Below are 15,855 nucleotides of genomic sequence, written 5' to 3' on the forward strand. Positions count from 1 at the left end.
TATATATAACTACCGCATCACCGGGTCGCGGTGTGCGACTGTGCCTGCCGGTAGGCATTCAAGGAGGATGTTTTCGGGGCGGGGGGCGTTTCATAGCGAGGTTTTCGTTGATATAAGTGCTATTCAACTTCAAGTCAATGCATATTTGTCGCAGGCATATTCGCCAGAGTCTGATCAAGTCAGGCGGAGTCACGCTACTACATCTTTAAGATAGTGTAATGTCTATTGGGATGTCATTGTCTAAGTCCTGGTTAATGTCAAACAGGGGGTGTATGTGGTGGTTTGGGAGTTTGCGTGTCCAGTGCTGGGGTGCCGCTATATAGGCACTAGCCTCTGGATGTAGTGTGTTGAAATCCATTTGCGGATTATCTAGCCATAGTGTTCTGTGGGCTTGTTCGAAGCGACGTTTGCGTTCTATCGAAGGCCAGATATAATCGTTTTGTGGGTGTTCAGAGTCTATGAGGAGGGTGTGTACTATTGTGGTCATGGTCCAAATTAGAGTTCGCGAGCCGCTTGTCGATGTAGCGCGCTTTCCTTTTTGTTTGGCTTTCTATTTGTGTATGCTTGTTTCAGTTTCCTGTATGTTATGAACGGAGGGTAGTGAAGTATGTTCTCGCGAGCGAGCATAGTGAGTCTCATAGGGGTGAATATGGTTGCTTGTTTGCCCAGATATTCCTGTAAAGGATTTCTGTCTGACATACGAGTTATATGATTTATAAGACTCACGCACTGCCAAGTGCATAATACTCGTGCGTTGAGGAGTCCACAGAACTGAATTTGTTTCAGCATAGTTGGTGTGGCTTTTGTTGGGGTATTTTTGTGTGCGGCAGTGGAAAGGATATATCCAGAGGCTTTATGAATTACGGTATCGAGCTTGTCGAGTTGTGTATTGATTTGTGATGTGAGCGATTAGTGTGATAGTGGAATAAAAGCCAGACCGTAAGTGATTTTCGAAAGTATAAATACTCGGAAGATCATGAGCTTGCTGTGTGGGTGTAGGTGGGTCCCTGCTCGGAAGCCAAGGGGACCGCTGTGGCTTATTGATTCATTCAGGGTGTTTATACGTGTTTCCAACATTTTTACGACGTCTATTCCTTTGGGTCCCATAGGGAATCCCAAGTATCTAGCAGTGGGGTGGGCATCGATACTATTCAGACCGAGCATGAACTTGTGGGCTAGTTTTAGATTTTGCGGGGCTACATATATTGATTTCTTTGGGTGGAATTCTACACCGGAGCATTTGCCCCATACATAAGCATGGTTGAGGCCTAGCTGTAATTTGTGGTGATCGCGGTTGTACAATGATAGGTCGTCGACCCAGCCGAGAAAGCCTCGGGGGTCGACTTTGGCAAGGCTATCAAGTAGCGGGTCAATGTATATGTTGAAGAGTGTGGGGGTGATTGGGTCTCCTTGAGTTAAACCATGAGCAGGAAACTCAAACAAGCATACACAAATAAAAAACCAAACAAAAAGGAAGGCGCACTGCATCGACAAGCGGCTCGCGAACTCCGATTTGGACTCATCTACCCAGGCGAGGAAGAACGATACCGATTCGACACGCCGCTGGAACATCACAGCTTCAGCAGTCTCTTATTCAGAGTCCCCACGATAGTCGCACTGTACGTCACGAACAGGTATATTTTCACGCTAGAAAAGACCCCGGCAGGTCTCACATGCATTGGCTGCAGCAAAACGCCTTTCACCACATCACACTTCACATGCCCACTAGTGTTACCCTACGTGTCGAAGCTCATCTCGCCACAGAAAGAAATAGTAGTTAATAATAACCTACTAGACGCTCTGAGCACCCGCAAACGCTACACCGACATGCTCACACTACACGATCAATTAGTGTATCTACACAAAGGACCCATAGAGCCTCAAATGCTATTGAACTCTATATTCCCAGTACCATGGCTCATGACCACAATAGTACACACACTACTCGTAGACTCTGAACACCCACAAAACGAGTATACGTGGCCGTCATTGGAACGTAGACAACGCTTTGAACAAGCAAACAGAATACTATGGATAGACAATCCGCGAATGGACTTCAATACACTTCACCCACAGGCTAGTGCCTATATAGCGGCACCTCAGTTCTGGACACGCAAACTCCCGAGCCATCACATACACCCCCTGTTCGATATAGATCAGGACTTGGACAATCACATCCCCATAGACATTACACTCTCATACATTTGTAGTAGCGTATCCCCACCTGATTTGATCGGACGCTGGCGAATATGCCTGCGACAGATATGCGTTGACTTGAAGTTGAATAGCTCATATATTAACATACACTCCGCTATGAAACACCCTCCGCCCCGAACTCATCTACCTTGAATGCCCACCGGCAGACACAGTCGTACACCACGACCCGGTGATGCGGTAGTGAGTATGATACACTGGTGAGCCACTGTATCATACCTCATATTCAATGAAACGATATGCATATCTATCACAGCTGACTCACAGAATCTTCATCAAGTCAGGTACGGTTATCAAAACCTACATGACTCACAACTAGATTACCACACCGAAAGAAAACAACCCAAAAAGTACAACAACCACAGACAGCAAAAGACTCAGCCCCTCGATAGTCCAGTTCGCCCTCCCCTGAAAAGCAGGGTCACGGGAACTGCCAACACCTGCCGGTAGCCACAAGTCCACCCCGGACATCAGGCATTGTATGTATATAGCAATAGCGTGTAAACAAATAAAGATACCTAAACCCCTAAATTCTAAAACGCAATATCGTCCTTATCTGTTATCAGACCACAACGTTCGTCTGTCACGCCGCCTGAATTTCCATTGTCTTCGCCCCATTGATCCCCGCATTCTACATTTAAATCGGCGCATGCCACGTCCTGGCAACTTGGGCCACGGTCATCATTCATCTTGGATGAATCGCAGACCCATGCCTTCTCCTCTGCTGTTGGTACGAGGGGCACATTTCCACCCGAGTCACCTGAACCACTGGTCGAACCACCATCATCATCTATATTATTATCGCTAACATCGTCTGAATTGGAGTTGATCGATTTTTTAGCACATGTACAATTCTTACCCTTCTTTCTATCACTGTCGTCGTCATCGTCATCGTCATCATCATCATCATCGTCATCATCATCTTTATCTTCATCTTCATCATCTTCATCATCTTCATCATCGTCGTCGTCGTCGTTTGCGCGTGTGTTTTTATCATGTGCTACGATTTGGTGTCGCAAACGATGGCTATGAATCGCAACCCGTATGCATGCGACAACAATAAACGTTGCCAATATAGCAATAATTATCGCATATTTGACAAGCATTTTAGATATATGTTACATTTTAGACGTGCACAAAAAAAATAGACTCGTGTATATTAATCACGGCCGTGGTCCTTGATCTTCTATGCTCAATTCACGACAAGCAAAATAGTTTGAGGGGTCTCGTGAACGAGGGACCACCTGGCAGTCAACAATTGCAACGCGTGTGTTATCATACCACTTGTGAAATATGAAGTCCAGAAAAAGTATGTTTCGTTCCACAATACACTCGTCTTTCCGCATATTGTTGTGATAATGTTCTACGCCCGGGGGGATCCGGAAGCGCAGAATGCAGCAAACTGATCCTCTGATAAAACGCGCCGCGTGCTGAATGTCGGGCGAGCACGATAAGAACCCCGGCTCATTCAGGTGAAAGCCTGCGAGGGGGCCGTCAACCGGTCAATCGTTTTTTATTCTTTCTTCTTTTTTCTTCTTCTTCCAAAAATCTGTTAGACATGCGAGTGCACCCCGTACTGCGTTCCCCGCGGAAGCGATTTTGTTTTTGTTTTTGTTTTTGTGTATTTCGATGCAAGCCACGGCCACTGCGGTGGATATTCACCAATGTCTTCCAGGACGCGCTGCTTGATCACTGCGCCCAACGTGTTGACGTCCGCACCTCGTTCATCGTACAGCGCGTCCTGCAACTGCAGCTGGTAGTCCGTGTATTCGTCCATAAACTTGCTCTTGCAATCTTCCGCCAGTATCACATCCAAGTTCTCGACTCCGAGCACCTAGAAACAAAAGTTGCCACAGGTAGGCGCCAGCCTCAGCTTGTGCTGTGCGCGTTGCAGCCGAAATATTTGAAGTGGCACACTGGCGCTGCTCGTCAGATACATACTCCGGCGAAGTTCATACGGGACGTCCGCGTCAAGGATGGCCAGCACATCCGCCACACTGCCCCACGGGTGTGTCGCGCACTCTATCACATCCGCGTCAGTTAATCCCATGTACGCCTGCTCCGCACACGCAAGCTCGTACCTTTCCACATTTCTCGACATATAGAGCTCTTCGACCGCCCCCGCAATGTAGTCGCGAACCACATCGATGCCCTTGTCGATTGCAAACCCAAAGTTTGGATCCGCGTACACTGCCGCATACAACCTAACACTTTCGGGCGTTTCTAGCACAATACCCTGGGACTCTGCCAGCGTGTGCAGCCCCGTCCATTCACCCAAAACGTCCAGTGTGCTGGTGGGGGACGTGATGCAGAACTCCTCAACAAACGCAAAGGGCCAGTGTTGCTAGGCACCCAACCGGGCCGCCAGGTCCGGTGGCCACAGGGTGTTGGCGCTGGCGAGTAGCAGGCGCAGCACCGGTGGTTCCGCGACATTCGCGGTGGTGTGTGCGTCACATCCCAAAACACCCACCAGGGAAATCGCTGCGTCAAAGTGACCATCCGTGCACTCGCATTCGGTCAGCTGGGCATGCCGGATAAGCCGGAGGGCACACAGCAGCTTGTCGATTTCGTGGGCGTCGTTCTCGTACACGAACGGCCACAGTTTCGTGGGGCCGGCCTCGCCTTCGACCATTCCCAACCTTACACGGCGATCCGCCAGGCCGTCAAAGTCCAGGATAATTTCCAGTCGTGCAAATGCACCCACCACAGCCGCAGGTACGAGTTCGCGCCAACGGGGCTGTCGTGATAGCCAGATCGACCTTGTGGACGTAAAGGCACCGCCGGTGATTTCGTCGACGAGTCGACAGCCGATCGCGTCAACGTATTTCTGGTACTCGCCGTAGGCGACGGTTGACATTTCCAGGTCGGGGAACTCGACTCTCAGCCGTACCATGCCCGCGATGGCCTTGACCGTGCTGCGGCGGGGTGACACCGTTCCCCTTTCTCTAAATCCCTTCAGGAAGGGGTGGTCAAGTGGAATCTCGGGCCACTCGGCGACCAGTAGCGCGTCGCGCTGAGCAACAGTCAGCTTTTTGAGTTGGTCGGCGTCCAAGGTGGCAGTTTCAGGGTTCGAATTAACCTTGAGGATTTCGAGTACAAACAGTTCTCTCTTGGTGCGTTTATCGCGGATGTACTGGACATGCTGCTGCTGTTGTACAGACTGCGTGTGCAGCACTTGCGTAGCCCCACGCACGTACTCCCAGTCGCCGTATTGCTGCAAGTATCTCTCGAGAAGATCGCGCATACTGTACCGCCTTGTGACGCCGATGGACCGGTAGCCCCGTGCACCCTTGTCGAACAAGGTTGTGAATGTCGGCACGTCCGCAAGGTCCACAGGTTGAGGCAGTATATCAACCACATCCTCCCACAAGACGGTCTGCTCATTCAATCTCTCGGGCAGGTCGTAAAACTCCTGCATTGCGGCGCGCAGGTGCGACTTGCACTCTGATCGAAGTGTGCAGCAGTACTTGAGACGTGAGTCTGCGAACCACATGGTGGCGGGCTAGTTGGTCAGGAGCGTCTGACGGCAGTTCACACAGTATGTTTCGAGCCACGCCAGCACCCCGGCCGAGTCTAGCGTAGGGTTGTCGCATCCCGTGAATGAAGCCTGTAAACCGGGCAAGGCCTTGGCAATCCGCACATGTCCATGTACATCGCCCACCAGGTGCAATTTCATGGCGTACCACAACGGAATCTTTTCCAGAAACACGTTCAAGAGTTCAGCGGGAAGATTGGGGAGCTTGAAATTGCGTTCGGGCTGCCCAACCCAGACGGATGCGAAGACGACAATGTCGACAACCGTGCTGCAGCCCAGGTAGTCCCGGGCTATAATGTTGGCCTCGGTGAAGGGTTTTTTGTCCGTCAAATCAACCAGTCGCACGGGTGTTTCGGACAAGTCCAATTCCAGATCATTAATAAAATCCAGGTTGCTCGCAGTCAGCATGTCGACAAGCGTGGGATACTTGTACACTTGAGCCATCGGTAGTGTGCACATCTTGTGGTTGATGGTGATAGTAAGCGCCATCTTGCGGATTATAGGGTTTAGGTGGGTTTTTTATGGGAGGAAGGATCACCGGAAAGGCGTGTTTCGTGGCCACCCCCTAACAGAATTTTTTATATATAGTATTTAAGCGTTTTAGAGATGTGTATATCAGCTCACAATTACATCTTTTTGATTTTTTTTTCTTTCCTTACACCATGGGGGACTCTACCTTTGTTTCAAGTCTAAAAAAGACAATTGCTGGACTAGCCTGTCCTATACTGTCAAGGGACCAATTTACAGGAGACTCGTGTACGGAGGCGGTTCAGATGGCGCGCCAGGCGCTCAAGGACAATGGCGTACTAATTATCCGAGGGTGTAATACGCGCGCAGCTTGTGCGGCCGGGCAAGAGGCTGCGTACCGCGCATGGGAGCGCGACATTAAGCCGAGCATTGATACGGCGGCCCATGGGGCAAAGGTTGATGCGGCCAAGACCATCTACGATGTACAGGAGGCTCAGCAAAAGGTGCTGTGGCCCACGGGAGTTGTCGGCAACAAGGGATTTGGATTTCTGTATGCGCAGCCAGAAGCCAAGGCAGACTATCATGCAACTAAACTGGGGGACTTGGACCATCCGGACAGCGAACTGACCACGGCCATCCTGTTCCAGGTCACGAGAAATGTGGGTGGTATGATGTCTCAGAATTCGTTCAAGACTTTTCGGGGTGTCATGCCTGTGCCTCACGTAGACAACTATCCCACCTCGGAATCATTTAATCGTGTGCAGGCCATGGTCATTGGATACAGGGAGGGCGATGTACGCCTGATGTTTGGGCGGACCACGCACCAGCCAGACATCTCAGCCTTGTACCGGAACAAGTCCACGGCAGGCTTTACCTCACTGTCGAACCCTGACGCCATAGTGGATGTGCTGGAGGCGGCGGATGCCATTGTAATCCCCGAGCCCGGCGACATTGTGTGCTGGACCGCTGGTGTGGTGCACTTTGAGATGAACATTAACCAAGGGTAAGTTTAAACCCACACGAGGCCATGTGCAGGAACGCTACGTTGTGGGGACGCACAATCCAAGCGGCAGCCTGACGCAGACGCAGCTGGAAACGCTGTCTGGAATGGCCGAGTCTGGGTTTATCCTGCATCCATACGTTGGACCAAAGAGCCAGTTTGGGCCTGCAAATGCAAATACCTTTCACCGCAAGACCACACAGTTCTACCGCCGCAGAGTCCAGCCGCGGTGTGAGAAGAAGCGGTTTGCTGCGGCAACCAAGAGTTGCCAGGCCAAGGTGCACAAGCTGACTGATCGACGCCGGCAACTATACGGTCTCCAGGTCAAGAACCCTGGTTGTCTGTTTGTGGACCCTCTCGCCCAGCGGGTGTATACTGTCATTGTTTAATAATAATAATAGATCACATTTTTATACTAGTACGTGCGATGCAACTTACCCACTCTTGACCTAGTCACCTAAATCTGGCGTCTCGACAGAGCCCCAACGCCGACAACTGTACGGTCTCCAGGTCAAGAATCCCAGTTGTCTGTTTGTGGACCCACTTGCCCAGCGGGTGTCTATAATAAAACTTTTTTACATGCGATACTTGTGCTTAACGCAATAACCCTGCTGTTTCAGTGCCGTTAAAAGAAACGAACGCGTCCTCATAAAGAAAAATAATGACCTTTTCGCCGTTCGAAATGCTGGGAATCCTCTCGAGGCATATGTGGACAGTGGATGAACGGAAGGCCATGCACATGTGGACGTGGTACGGGGGCAGTGTTATCATACCCACGCTTGATGCGAATTTTGAGGTGAGAGAATACATTGACGACCTTGACGTAACTGACATGTCCGACATCGATGTTGTAAGGTCTGCTCGTTGGAAAATTTCCAGGGCGCTTGACACAATGTGGTTCCGAGCGCCATCACTCGGCGAGGATATTACAGTATACCGCTTCACAAAAAAACCGGAAGAGTACGACCATGCGCCGACGTTTTCGTTCAAGTCGTTCACATTGGCTTTCGAGCCCATACATTTCGAGCAGTTTCTCGATTCGAACAAGCGGTGTTGTCTTATGTCACTGACGATACCGGCCGGAACTCCAATTTTGGTTGATGCACTGTACGGCAATTTGTCAGAAGTTATTTTTCCCCGGGGGACAATCTTTCACCACGAACACGAAGAAGAATATCAGGGATTTGCAATGCGGGTATACAGTGCAGAGTTTCCAGACGCATTATTACTGAAGAAGGTTGAATCACTAAGGAGGCGTCCACATGTTTACTACCATGATTTTAATCTGGCAACGGACCAGCAACACTTTAAATGGTCTCAAGGCGATCCGGATGCCATTTCGAGATACAACGATCGAATCGGAGTTCAGGAAAAAAAATGGAATGGCACTCGAGTTTTTTTTTTTTTGGGGAGGGGGGGGGGGTTATTGTGCTAGTCTAGCAAACGACACCTGAATCTAGATACTCGTGTCGCAAGCGTATCTTTCGGCCCCGTGTCTCTCACAAAGTACAGCCCCACCTTCGGCTTCAGGTAGCTGCCGCTGGCAATGGCCATGTCTTTTTGAGCGGCGGCTTGACGGCCGCCAGTGGGTCCGCTCCCGAGTGACCTAGAGACTTTACAGAGAATTCCAGCGATGGAGCCGTCTTACTGAACCTTGCCGTGATCATGTACATGTACCACTTGTCAAAGTGTTCCTTGACTTTGAACAAGTCAATGTTGTCGAACACGCCCCCAGGAGAGTGGAACTGCGCCACCATGTTCTTGTTGACCGTCAGCACGGCGATCAGCCCGTTGTTAAACACCTGGTAAAGGTGCAGCGAGCTGCCCTCGGTGTCCATGGGGGGCACGATCTTCAGCGCAAACGTGTACTGGATTGTGCGATCGTTGACCTTGAGCGACGCGGCGCTAGGCCCATCGGGCAGTCTCGTGAGCTCGTTGCGCGGCCTCTGAGAGTCTCCGGCGCCGTTGGAGTCGTTGGTGTGCAGCGTAAACTCCATCACTTGTTTGTTGAGCTGCGAGTCCAGCACACTCGCATAGTGATCGAAGTCGTGCGTCTGTTCGGAGGCCGACAGCACAAGACTGCAGTCTGTGTCGGTATTTTTAGGCGTATCCTCCTCGGTCGTAGTCGTGGTGTTTGTGGCCGTACCATCATCCTCGCTCGTGGTCGTTGTATTAGTACCACCAAAAACACTAGGGACAACAACGGTAGTGGCGCTGCTGGAGCTAGATCCCCCCCCCCCCCCAAAATAGAATCCCAGAAATACCAGTCCGGCAGTCATTTATGCCTTGAAAAAAAGACAAAACATTTATTTATTAGATTTCACCTGGAACACACGTCGACCCTGGGTGTACCCGACTCGTGGGTGGTTCACCGATCGGACCTCACCGGTCAACCACACGTTACGATTGTCGCGTCTGGGTATATAAGGATAGGGTGCAGTCGTCAAACGGACAGTCTCAATTTTATTCTTGTTACTTGCACCCTGAGAATGATGACGTCCAACAACGGTAGTGGCAGCAACCACGGTGGGTTTGGGAACGGGTTCACGTCGTACATTGATCTCACGGGCTCCGAACCAATAACGAGGATGGTACGGCACGAACAAGGAACGACGTCTGACGAACCCGACATGCCCACACCCCAAAGTCGCAAATCGCACCCGATCGTTGTTCACCGCTACCGGCTTCGCCCACGATGCGTCTGTCGTGTGTGCCATAGTAGCGGGACGTAACATATATGTTGTCAACGTGGACCCCGATCGTGAGTTCATCAGCGAGGCAATGCACGATCCGTTTAAAATACTCTCATTGTCCGCGTGCCAGTCGAGTTTGCATTTCGCAGTGGGATACAATACTCCGTGGACTAGAATCTGGGAGCGATCGGCCCCTATAATCTCTGCGACGCGTGTCACAAGACCTACTACAGCTTCCGGAATCGGTGTACACTTGACGCGCTTGTCGGAGAACGCATACTCGGGAATGGCATTGGACCAGTCGGCCACGAAGCGACCGTTGTTGGTGTAGTGCTTGCCAAACAAGACTGTGTGATCCGGCACCGCGGTGGCAAGGAGTGTGGTTCGAACCACGGAGCTCCACATGCCGAGTGTAGAGTCACTAATTAGAGCCACACGCTGCGCAGAAGTAGATGGTATGATTGCAACGTCAAGCGCTTTAGCGTTCAATATTGTGGGTCCAGGTGTTGTTGTCTGCTACTACGCGAAACGACAGATTAATCCTCCACCCCTTGGATTCGGAGATGCTGGCACACGGTGCTTGGTCACCTTTTGGAATGTTTTGTTCTCAAGTAGTCCATCTTTGGTCGTTGTGTACATCACACACAGATCTCCGTGGCCAAGGATGAATTCATGTACGTTGAAGGCACCTTTGTACTTGTACATTATGATGATGGTGTGTGCGTGTGTGTGTGCGCGCGTGTGTGTGTGAGTGAGTGTGATATTATATATCCCCCAAAAAAAAAGTTCCTTCACATACCCACACGACAGGGCTGAATGATGAAGGGGCTTTATTTTATAATTTTTTTTATCGTCAACATTTTTCCTATAAAAGCGATCGCCTTTCCGATTTTTATTTCACTTCCCATTAATCCAAAAATCAAAAATCAATTTACTAATCATGAGTACTTCTCAACTTCTCAGCTTCGTCCGAACAAACCCCGGCGTGTATCCAGTCAAGGAGATGGTCATTGTGATTTCGACCGTTTTTCTCAACGAGTATCTTGACTGCGATGCCATGGAAGATCGATGCATCCAGACCGATTCTCTGTCCCAGTACCAAGGTGAAGAAACGGAGCAAGTCCCCCTCATCGCGTGGCTGTTGGAGTTCCTGGGTTATGAGCCGAGTTTCAAGACCATTCCCGACTTGGAAGTGAAAAGGAACCTTGAAAGATTTTTATTGGACAACGATATCAAAGAAATCCCGGTTGCCATGACTTTGCTTTATACCCTACAAAAAAACCCAGATTAAGACTGGTGTCTAGTTTTTACAATACGTGCCGCGAGTGCAATGCAAAGATTGACACGCGAAATGCGGCCCTGAGGGCAGCGGAACTGAAAAAGAGCCAACAGCCCCGCCAGTGGATTGCACGTCCCCTGAAGCCGCATCAACGCGTGAACAAAAATGTCATGTAGTATTGAATAAAAATAAAGTTGAAATCAACAATAATGATGAGTTAACAATAATGATATGTAGCCGGAATTGGTGGCGTTGATTACGTACGCGGGTCTTAATGGGGGAAATCTCAAATCTGTATTCCGCCGTACTCGACAAACTAGGGTCGAACACTGCATATATGTTTTTAGATATTGAAGTGTATTACCACGACTATGTGGAGAAGAGTGTCGAGGTGGACACGCTGTGCTAGACGCTGAAGACGCTGGCGAACAGGCTGAAATCGGCCCCGGGAAATGTCGTACTGACGTACATCGCAAATACCGACCAACTGGTCCGCACCAAGCAACCTTGGCAGAGGCGGTGGAAATTGGACTAGGTATTTTGTAGCATAACGAATGCGATTGATCCCACACACGTTGGTGTGCTCGTGAGCTACGGATTCACACCCTGTACCACCGATGTGGGGATTTACTCGAGCGGTGACACCGTGCTCCGATTCCGTATACCCAGTGACGTTTCGTACTTTGATCAGGGCCAAGAAATCGTCGTACAGCGAAACGCTGCTTTTGCAGACTTTTCACCCGCCGTTGACAAGTCGGGGGTCAGCATTATCACCTGCAGACTAAAACTACTTCGTGATTATTTAAAAAAAAAATTATCCAGGGTTCACGTGTGTTCCTGGTGATATCTAATAAATAAATAAAAAGGTATTCAGCCGAATCGACGTCGTTTAGGTGGCGACACGGCATCGTCATCCCGGTTCCGTTTCCGAGTATGGTTTGACGGTGGGGCCGACTCCACACCTCGTAGTTTAGGCGGTGATACAACATTGCGTTTCAGAGCGTCGGCTCGTCGCCAACATCCACCCTTTTCCGAATCCGGTCATCGTACTCGTTCGACAGTATATCGAGTGCCACGCGACAACTAAACGTCCTGCATTTCACGGCCACTCTGTCCGGGATTGTAGTTGCCAGACGTCTGTCCTGCAGTGCGATTAAAAGTTCGTCCATGAATCCGAGAGATCTTGCACTGGTTGGAATGACACCCCTCCCCTTCAGAGCGAGGACGCCGTACGAGTCAAATGCCCACGCCTTTTTGCGTACAATCAAAAAAAGCTCCACCTTGATATCGGCAAATGTCATGTAACCACCGTCGCCGATAAATCGTTCAACCAACGACGGCAAATCTTCAAATTGGGGCGGGAATATCCATCTGTTTGCAGGCACTTTCCACCGATAATCGACCAGGTAATCCACAAACAAATCCACAAACAGGGGGTCGATGGGCAACATATTGTTACGCATGAACACGGCAGCCGTTGGTAAATGTAGAGAATATATAGTTTGCTCGTATTCTTCTCGGAACAGGTTTGTGTCAATGTTTGGAAACCGCAGCATGACCTGCTCGAGATATTCGGCGTCATAAGTTAGCCTCGCTCCCATTAGGGATTTCTGTGTGTCTAGGTACGGAAGTACAAGTTTTGCTAAGGCCGGGCTTCCGTGCGAGAACGCATACTCGAGTTTGTCATACAGGTGAATGTGTGGCCGCATTGCCCGTACAAAGTCGGCGTCAAACTGTTGAAATGCCATTGTGACTAGTTTGCGTATATACTTTTCTTCAGTCAGATTGCGTAGGATACAGGGGATCATATCCAGGCGAGTGTGTATGTCACTGAAATCGAGCCTACATTTCGCAACAGACGGATGGTGCAAGAACGCATTTATGATCTCAACCGTCCCGTACTTAAAACATGGTAATAGCAAATCTATTAGACATGCGATGATCTCTACAATGTATGACGCAATCAATAATATGCCAGTAGATAGTCACATCTTTGAGCACCATAACGAAAGAGAAGCCGTTCTTTAGAGGTTAAATCGGATAAATAAAACGTGCGATATCATGGTTTTCGACCGGGGGTATTACTCCAAAAATCTTATGGAGTACCTTGATCAGTGTGGTTATATGTACGTGTGTCGTTTGAAAAATAACAGTCAATATCCCTATATGAGACGTGGTCATACGTTGTCCAGGTTTGACATTGGCAACTCGACGTTTACTCTGCTCTCAAATGTTTCATTGGACCGAGAGGTAATAAAAACTTTTATAAAAAACGCTGGAGCGTCGAATCATATTTCAAGGTTTTGAAATCAGATTGGGGTTCTTCCAAGTTTGCGACATTTGGAGTAACTGCAATCCAGAAAGAGTTACTCTTTCGCGAAATTGGTCTTATGTCAGTACATAGCAATCTGATTTCACGTGACCAAAAGGTATTCGCGAACTTCCACTTTGAGAGCATAAAATTCATGCTGAGTTTTATTCCATCAGTCCATAGTGTAGACTCCGTCCAATTAAAATCGGAATTAGGTAGACTCCAGCGCCATGGATAAAGGAGGCCAGTGTGCTGTAATGGAACGCTCTATTACTGCACCGCGTACTTGGCTGGATTGTGAAGACGAAGGCTGTTAAAGTACAACAATCCGTGCCTGGGACTAAGTGCACAGTTTTATTGAACCTGAATACCTATGGACTCTATACAAAAACGTTCTCTATGCGCCCGTACTGACAGAGTCGAGATGGGACTTGGACCAAGTATCATTCGGACCTGAAGATGAAGCTGGACAAGAGCTCTGCCGCCGAGTATCTTGTGCGCCGGTACTTGTCCGAGGCAGACCAGTTATCTCTGATTATTGACGAGTATCACCGCCCCGCCCTTGTCCAATTCTCCGCTGGTGCCGAGGAGGGTGCTCAACCGACGGTTGGGGACCAGATCCAGTTCCAGTCAACCCTCCACATGGCTTTGTGGTTATTAGATGTCGCCCCGGATAGCCCAGTGTATCACTCTGTAATTACTCGGTATCTCGCTGCACCCAAGTACCACCGCAGCTCTACTTGGATTCTTGGTGTCGACGTGGTACCTGAGGAACGAAAGGAAATAGTGTTTGTTAGCAATGTTCAAACTCTCAAGTTGACTGTGCCGTCGAGTCAAACTAGGGATGAGATGATCCAGCGAATGCTGCCGACCGCGAATGATCCAAGGTCGCTGCCGATTGTTTTTAAACTTGATTCCGCCGGCTGCTACAGGGGTAGAATTGCTATTCCTGGATACATTAGCAAACCACCAGTCGTACCCGAGATCCGTAATCACTCTACAAAACCAGCCCTGATATTTGAGTTGCTAGAACAGGCGGACCCTGTTTTTGAGACGGCGATAGTCCACTCTGCCAAGGTTTATGTCGGCAAGCGCGAAACTGAGCCACGTCGCCTTCCACCAAGGAGCAATGTATCCTCATCCGATATAAGGACATTTGAAGCCAACATATTTTCCGTCACTGGCGAAGAGATTGTCTCCTCACTCCGTGCGTTTGGGCAGGTTCTGCACGACACCATAGATACGGTTACCCGTGACTTCCGCGACCGATTTGATTTTTCCGAGTATTGTACCTTGCTGGACATTTGTCGGGGTGATGGACAGTGGGTCGCGATTGTAAACTCGTTGTGTGACAAGAGTCATAAACGTAAATATGATGATGCTCTATATAGACGGATGGCACAATACGCAACAAGGAACGACCCAAATGGTTTCTGCAAGTTTGTGGACTCGGCCTCCAGTATCTACATTGAACGCCGCGTCGACGTGTGGGCTGCTTTACTAGGTCTTGACCAGGACAATCCAACCAAGGCAGACTTATTTCGGGCTGTGAAGACCATGAGGCCTCCTGAGGATGAAAAGGACGATCCGGGTGAAACTAAGATCAAGATCAAAAAGGGCAAGCGACGTGTGGGTCCAAAGTTAGCGGCGACCATACCGGTGGCGACGGATCTTACGTACAACAATGAGATTTTCACTCTGAATTTCCGGGGCAAGCAGATCAAGTGGACAACCCAGCAGTTTCAGCAGTGTACCGGTGCGACTCAGATGCGGATGGAACTATATCAAGTGCCCAGGTCTGCCATGGAGGCCCAGAAGCTAATGATTGAAAGCCTGGTAAAAGTCGCTGTTCAGACGAGTGGACGTACACTCTCTGTAGATATAGACAAGAACTTTGGCGAATCTGCGATGACAGAAAGTTATGAGGATCTAGACAGGGACGCACTTGCCGAGAAGTACGACTCGGATCCTGAAGTCACCAGGAAGTGGATCTCAATACCATCACGTGCCGCATCGAAGATTAGAGAGTTTGAGCTGAACAAGGAGTTCCCGCCGCTAGCATCTAAAAAGGTGGTGGGTGGTACCATGCCATACTACAAACGAGTCGACAACAAAATCAGCTATTTCTCGAATGGAGTAACTACCACTGTGGCCGAGGGCGATCATATCAGCTCGATGGTGGGGAATCTCGTAAGAGTATCTGGGAAACAGGCGAGTATATTTAGTGTACTGGAGGGTGCCGCAAAGTATAGGTCTGCCTCTCGGCTGCGGCGGGCTTTTGGAACAACTGTGACGCAGCTGGATTTTGCTGGGGTGGAGTGTAAGTCGAATGGGAACTTCGCTGTGGCTAGGAAG

General features: G+C 49.5%; 9 protein-coding genes across 9 annotated transcripts; 4 read left to right on the top strand and 5 right to left on the bottom strand.

The window, feature by feature from the left end:
* Positions 1–2,747: 2,747 nt before the first annotated feature.
* On the bottom strand, positions 2,748–3,320 carry SARC_07274 (hypothetical protein; the record flags this gene model as incomplete). The annotated part of the gene is made up of 1 exon (XM_014298783.1): positions 2,748–3,320. One exon carries the CDS (start codon positions 3,318–3,320, stop codon positions 2,748–2,750), a length of 573 nt encoding a protein of 190 aa, XP_014154258.1.
* Positions 3,321–4,558: 1,238 nt separating this feature from the next.
* Positions 4,559–5,632, bottom strand: SARC_07275 (hypothetical protein; the record flags this gene model as incomplete). The annotated part of the gene is made up of 1 exon (XM_014298784.1): positions 4,559–5,632. The coding sequence occupies one exon, from the start codon at positions 5,630–5,632 to the stop codon at positions 4,559–4,561; it is 1,074 nt and encodes a 357-aa protein (XP_014154259.1).
* An 84-nt stretch (positions 5,633–5,716) lies between these two features.
* SARC_07276 (hypothetical protein) lies at positions 5,717–6,238 on the bottom strand (the record flags this gene model as incomplete). Its single annotated transcript, XM_014298785.1, has 1 exon — positions 5,717–6,238. One exon carries the CDS (start codon positions 6,236–6,238, stop codon positions 5,717–5,719), a length of 522 nt encoding a protein of 173 aa, XP_014154260.1.
* A 173-nt stretch (positions 6,239–6,411) lies between these two features.
* On the top strand, positions 6,412–7,606 carry SARC_07277 (hypothetical protein; the record flags this gene model as incomplete). Its single annotated transcript, XM_014298786.1, has 2 exons — positions 6,412–7,170; positions 7,253–7,606. The coding sequence occupies 2 exons, from the start codon at positions 6,412–6,414 to the stop codon at positions 7,604–7,606; spliced, it is 1,113 nt and encodes a 370-aa protein (XP_014154261.1).
* Positions 7,607–7,878: 272 nt separating this feature from the next.
* SARC_07278 (hypothetical protein) lies at positions 7,879–8,652 on the top strand (the record flags this gene model as incomplete). Its single annotated transcript, XM_014298787.1, has 1 exon — positions 7,879–8,652. The coding sequence occupies one exon, from the start codon at positions 7,879–7,881 to the stop codon at positions 8,650–8,652; it is 774 nt and encodes a 257-aa protein (XP_014154262.1).
* Positions 8,653–8,743: 91 nt separating this feature from the next.
* SARC_07279 (hypothetical protein) lies at positions 8,744–10,315 on the bottom strand (the record flags this gene model as incomplete). Its single annotated transcript, XM_014298788.1, has 2 exons — positions 8,744–9,407; positions 9,570–10,315. 2 exons carry the CDS (start codon positions 10,313–10,315, stop codon positions 8,744–8,746), a joined length of 1,410 nt encoding a protein of 469 aa, XP_014154263.1.
* Positions 10,316–10,850: 535 nt separating this feature from the next.
* SARC_07280 (hypothetical protein) lies at positions 10,851–11,201 on the top strand (the record flags this gene model as incomplete). The annotated part of the gene is made up of 1 exon (XM_014298789.1): positions 10,851–11,201. One exon carries the CDS (start codon positions 10,851–10,853, stop codon positions 11,199–11,201), a length of 351 nt encoding a protein of 116 aa, XP_014154264.1.
* A 983-nt stretch (positions 11,202–12,184) lies between these two features.
* On the bottom strand, positions 12,185–12,937 carry SARC_07281 (hypothetical protein; the record flags this gene model as incomplete). Its single annotated transcript, XM_014298790.1, has 1 exon — positions 12,185–12,937. One exon carries the CDS (start codon positions 12,935–12,937, stop codon positions 12,185–12,187), a length of 753 nt encoding a protein of 250 aa, XP_014154265.1.
* A 1,022-nt stretch (positions 12,938–13,959) lies between these two features.
* SARC_07282 (hypothetical protein) lies at positions 13,960–15,824 on the top strand (the record flags this gene model as incomplete). Its single annotated transcript, XM_014298791.1, has 2 exons — positions 13,960–15,690; positions 15,753–15,824. The coding sequence occupies 2 exons, from the start codon at positions 13,960–13,962 to the stop codon at positions 15,822–15,824; spliced, it is 1,803 nt and encodes a 600-aa protein (XP_014154266.1).
* Positions 15,825–15,855: the final 31 nt, after the last annotated feature.

The sequence above is a fragment of the Sphaeroforma arctica genome (genome assembly GCF_001186125.1).
Source record: "Sphaeroforma arctica JP610 unplaced genomic scaffold supercont1.567, whole genome shotgun sequence".
Classification (NCBI taxonomy): Eukaryota; class Ichthyosporea; order Ichthyophonida; genus Sphaeroforma; species Sphaeroforma arctica.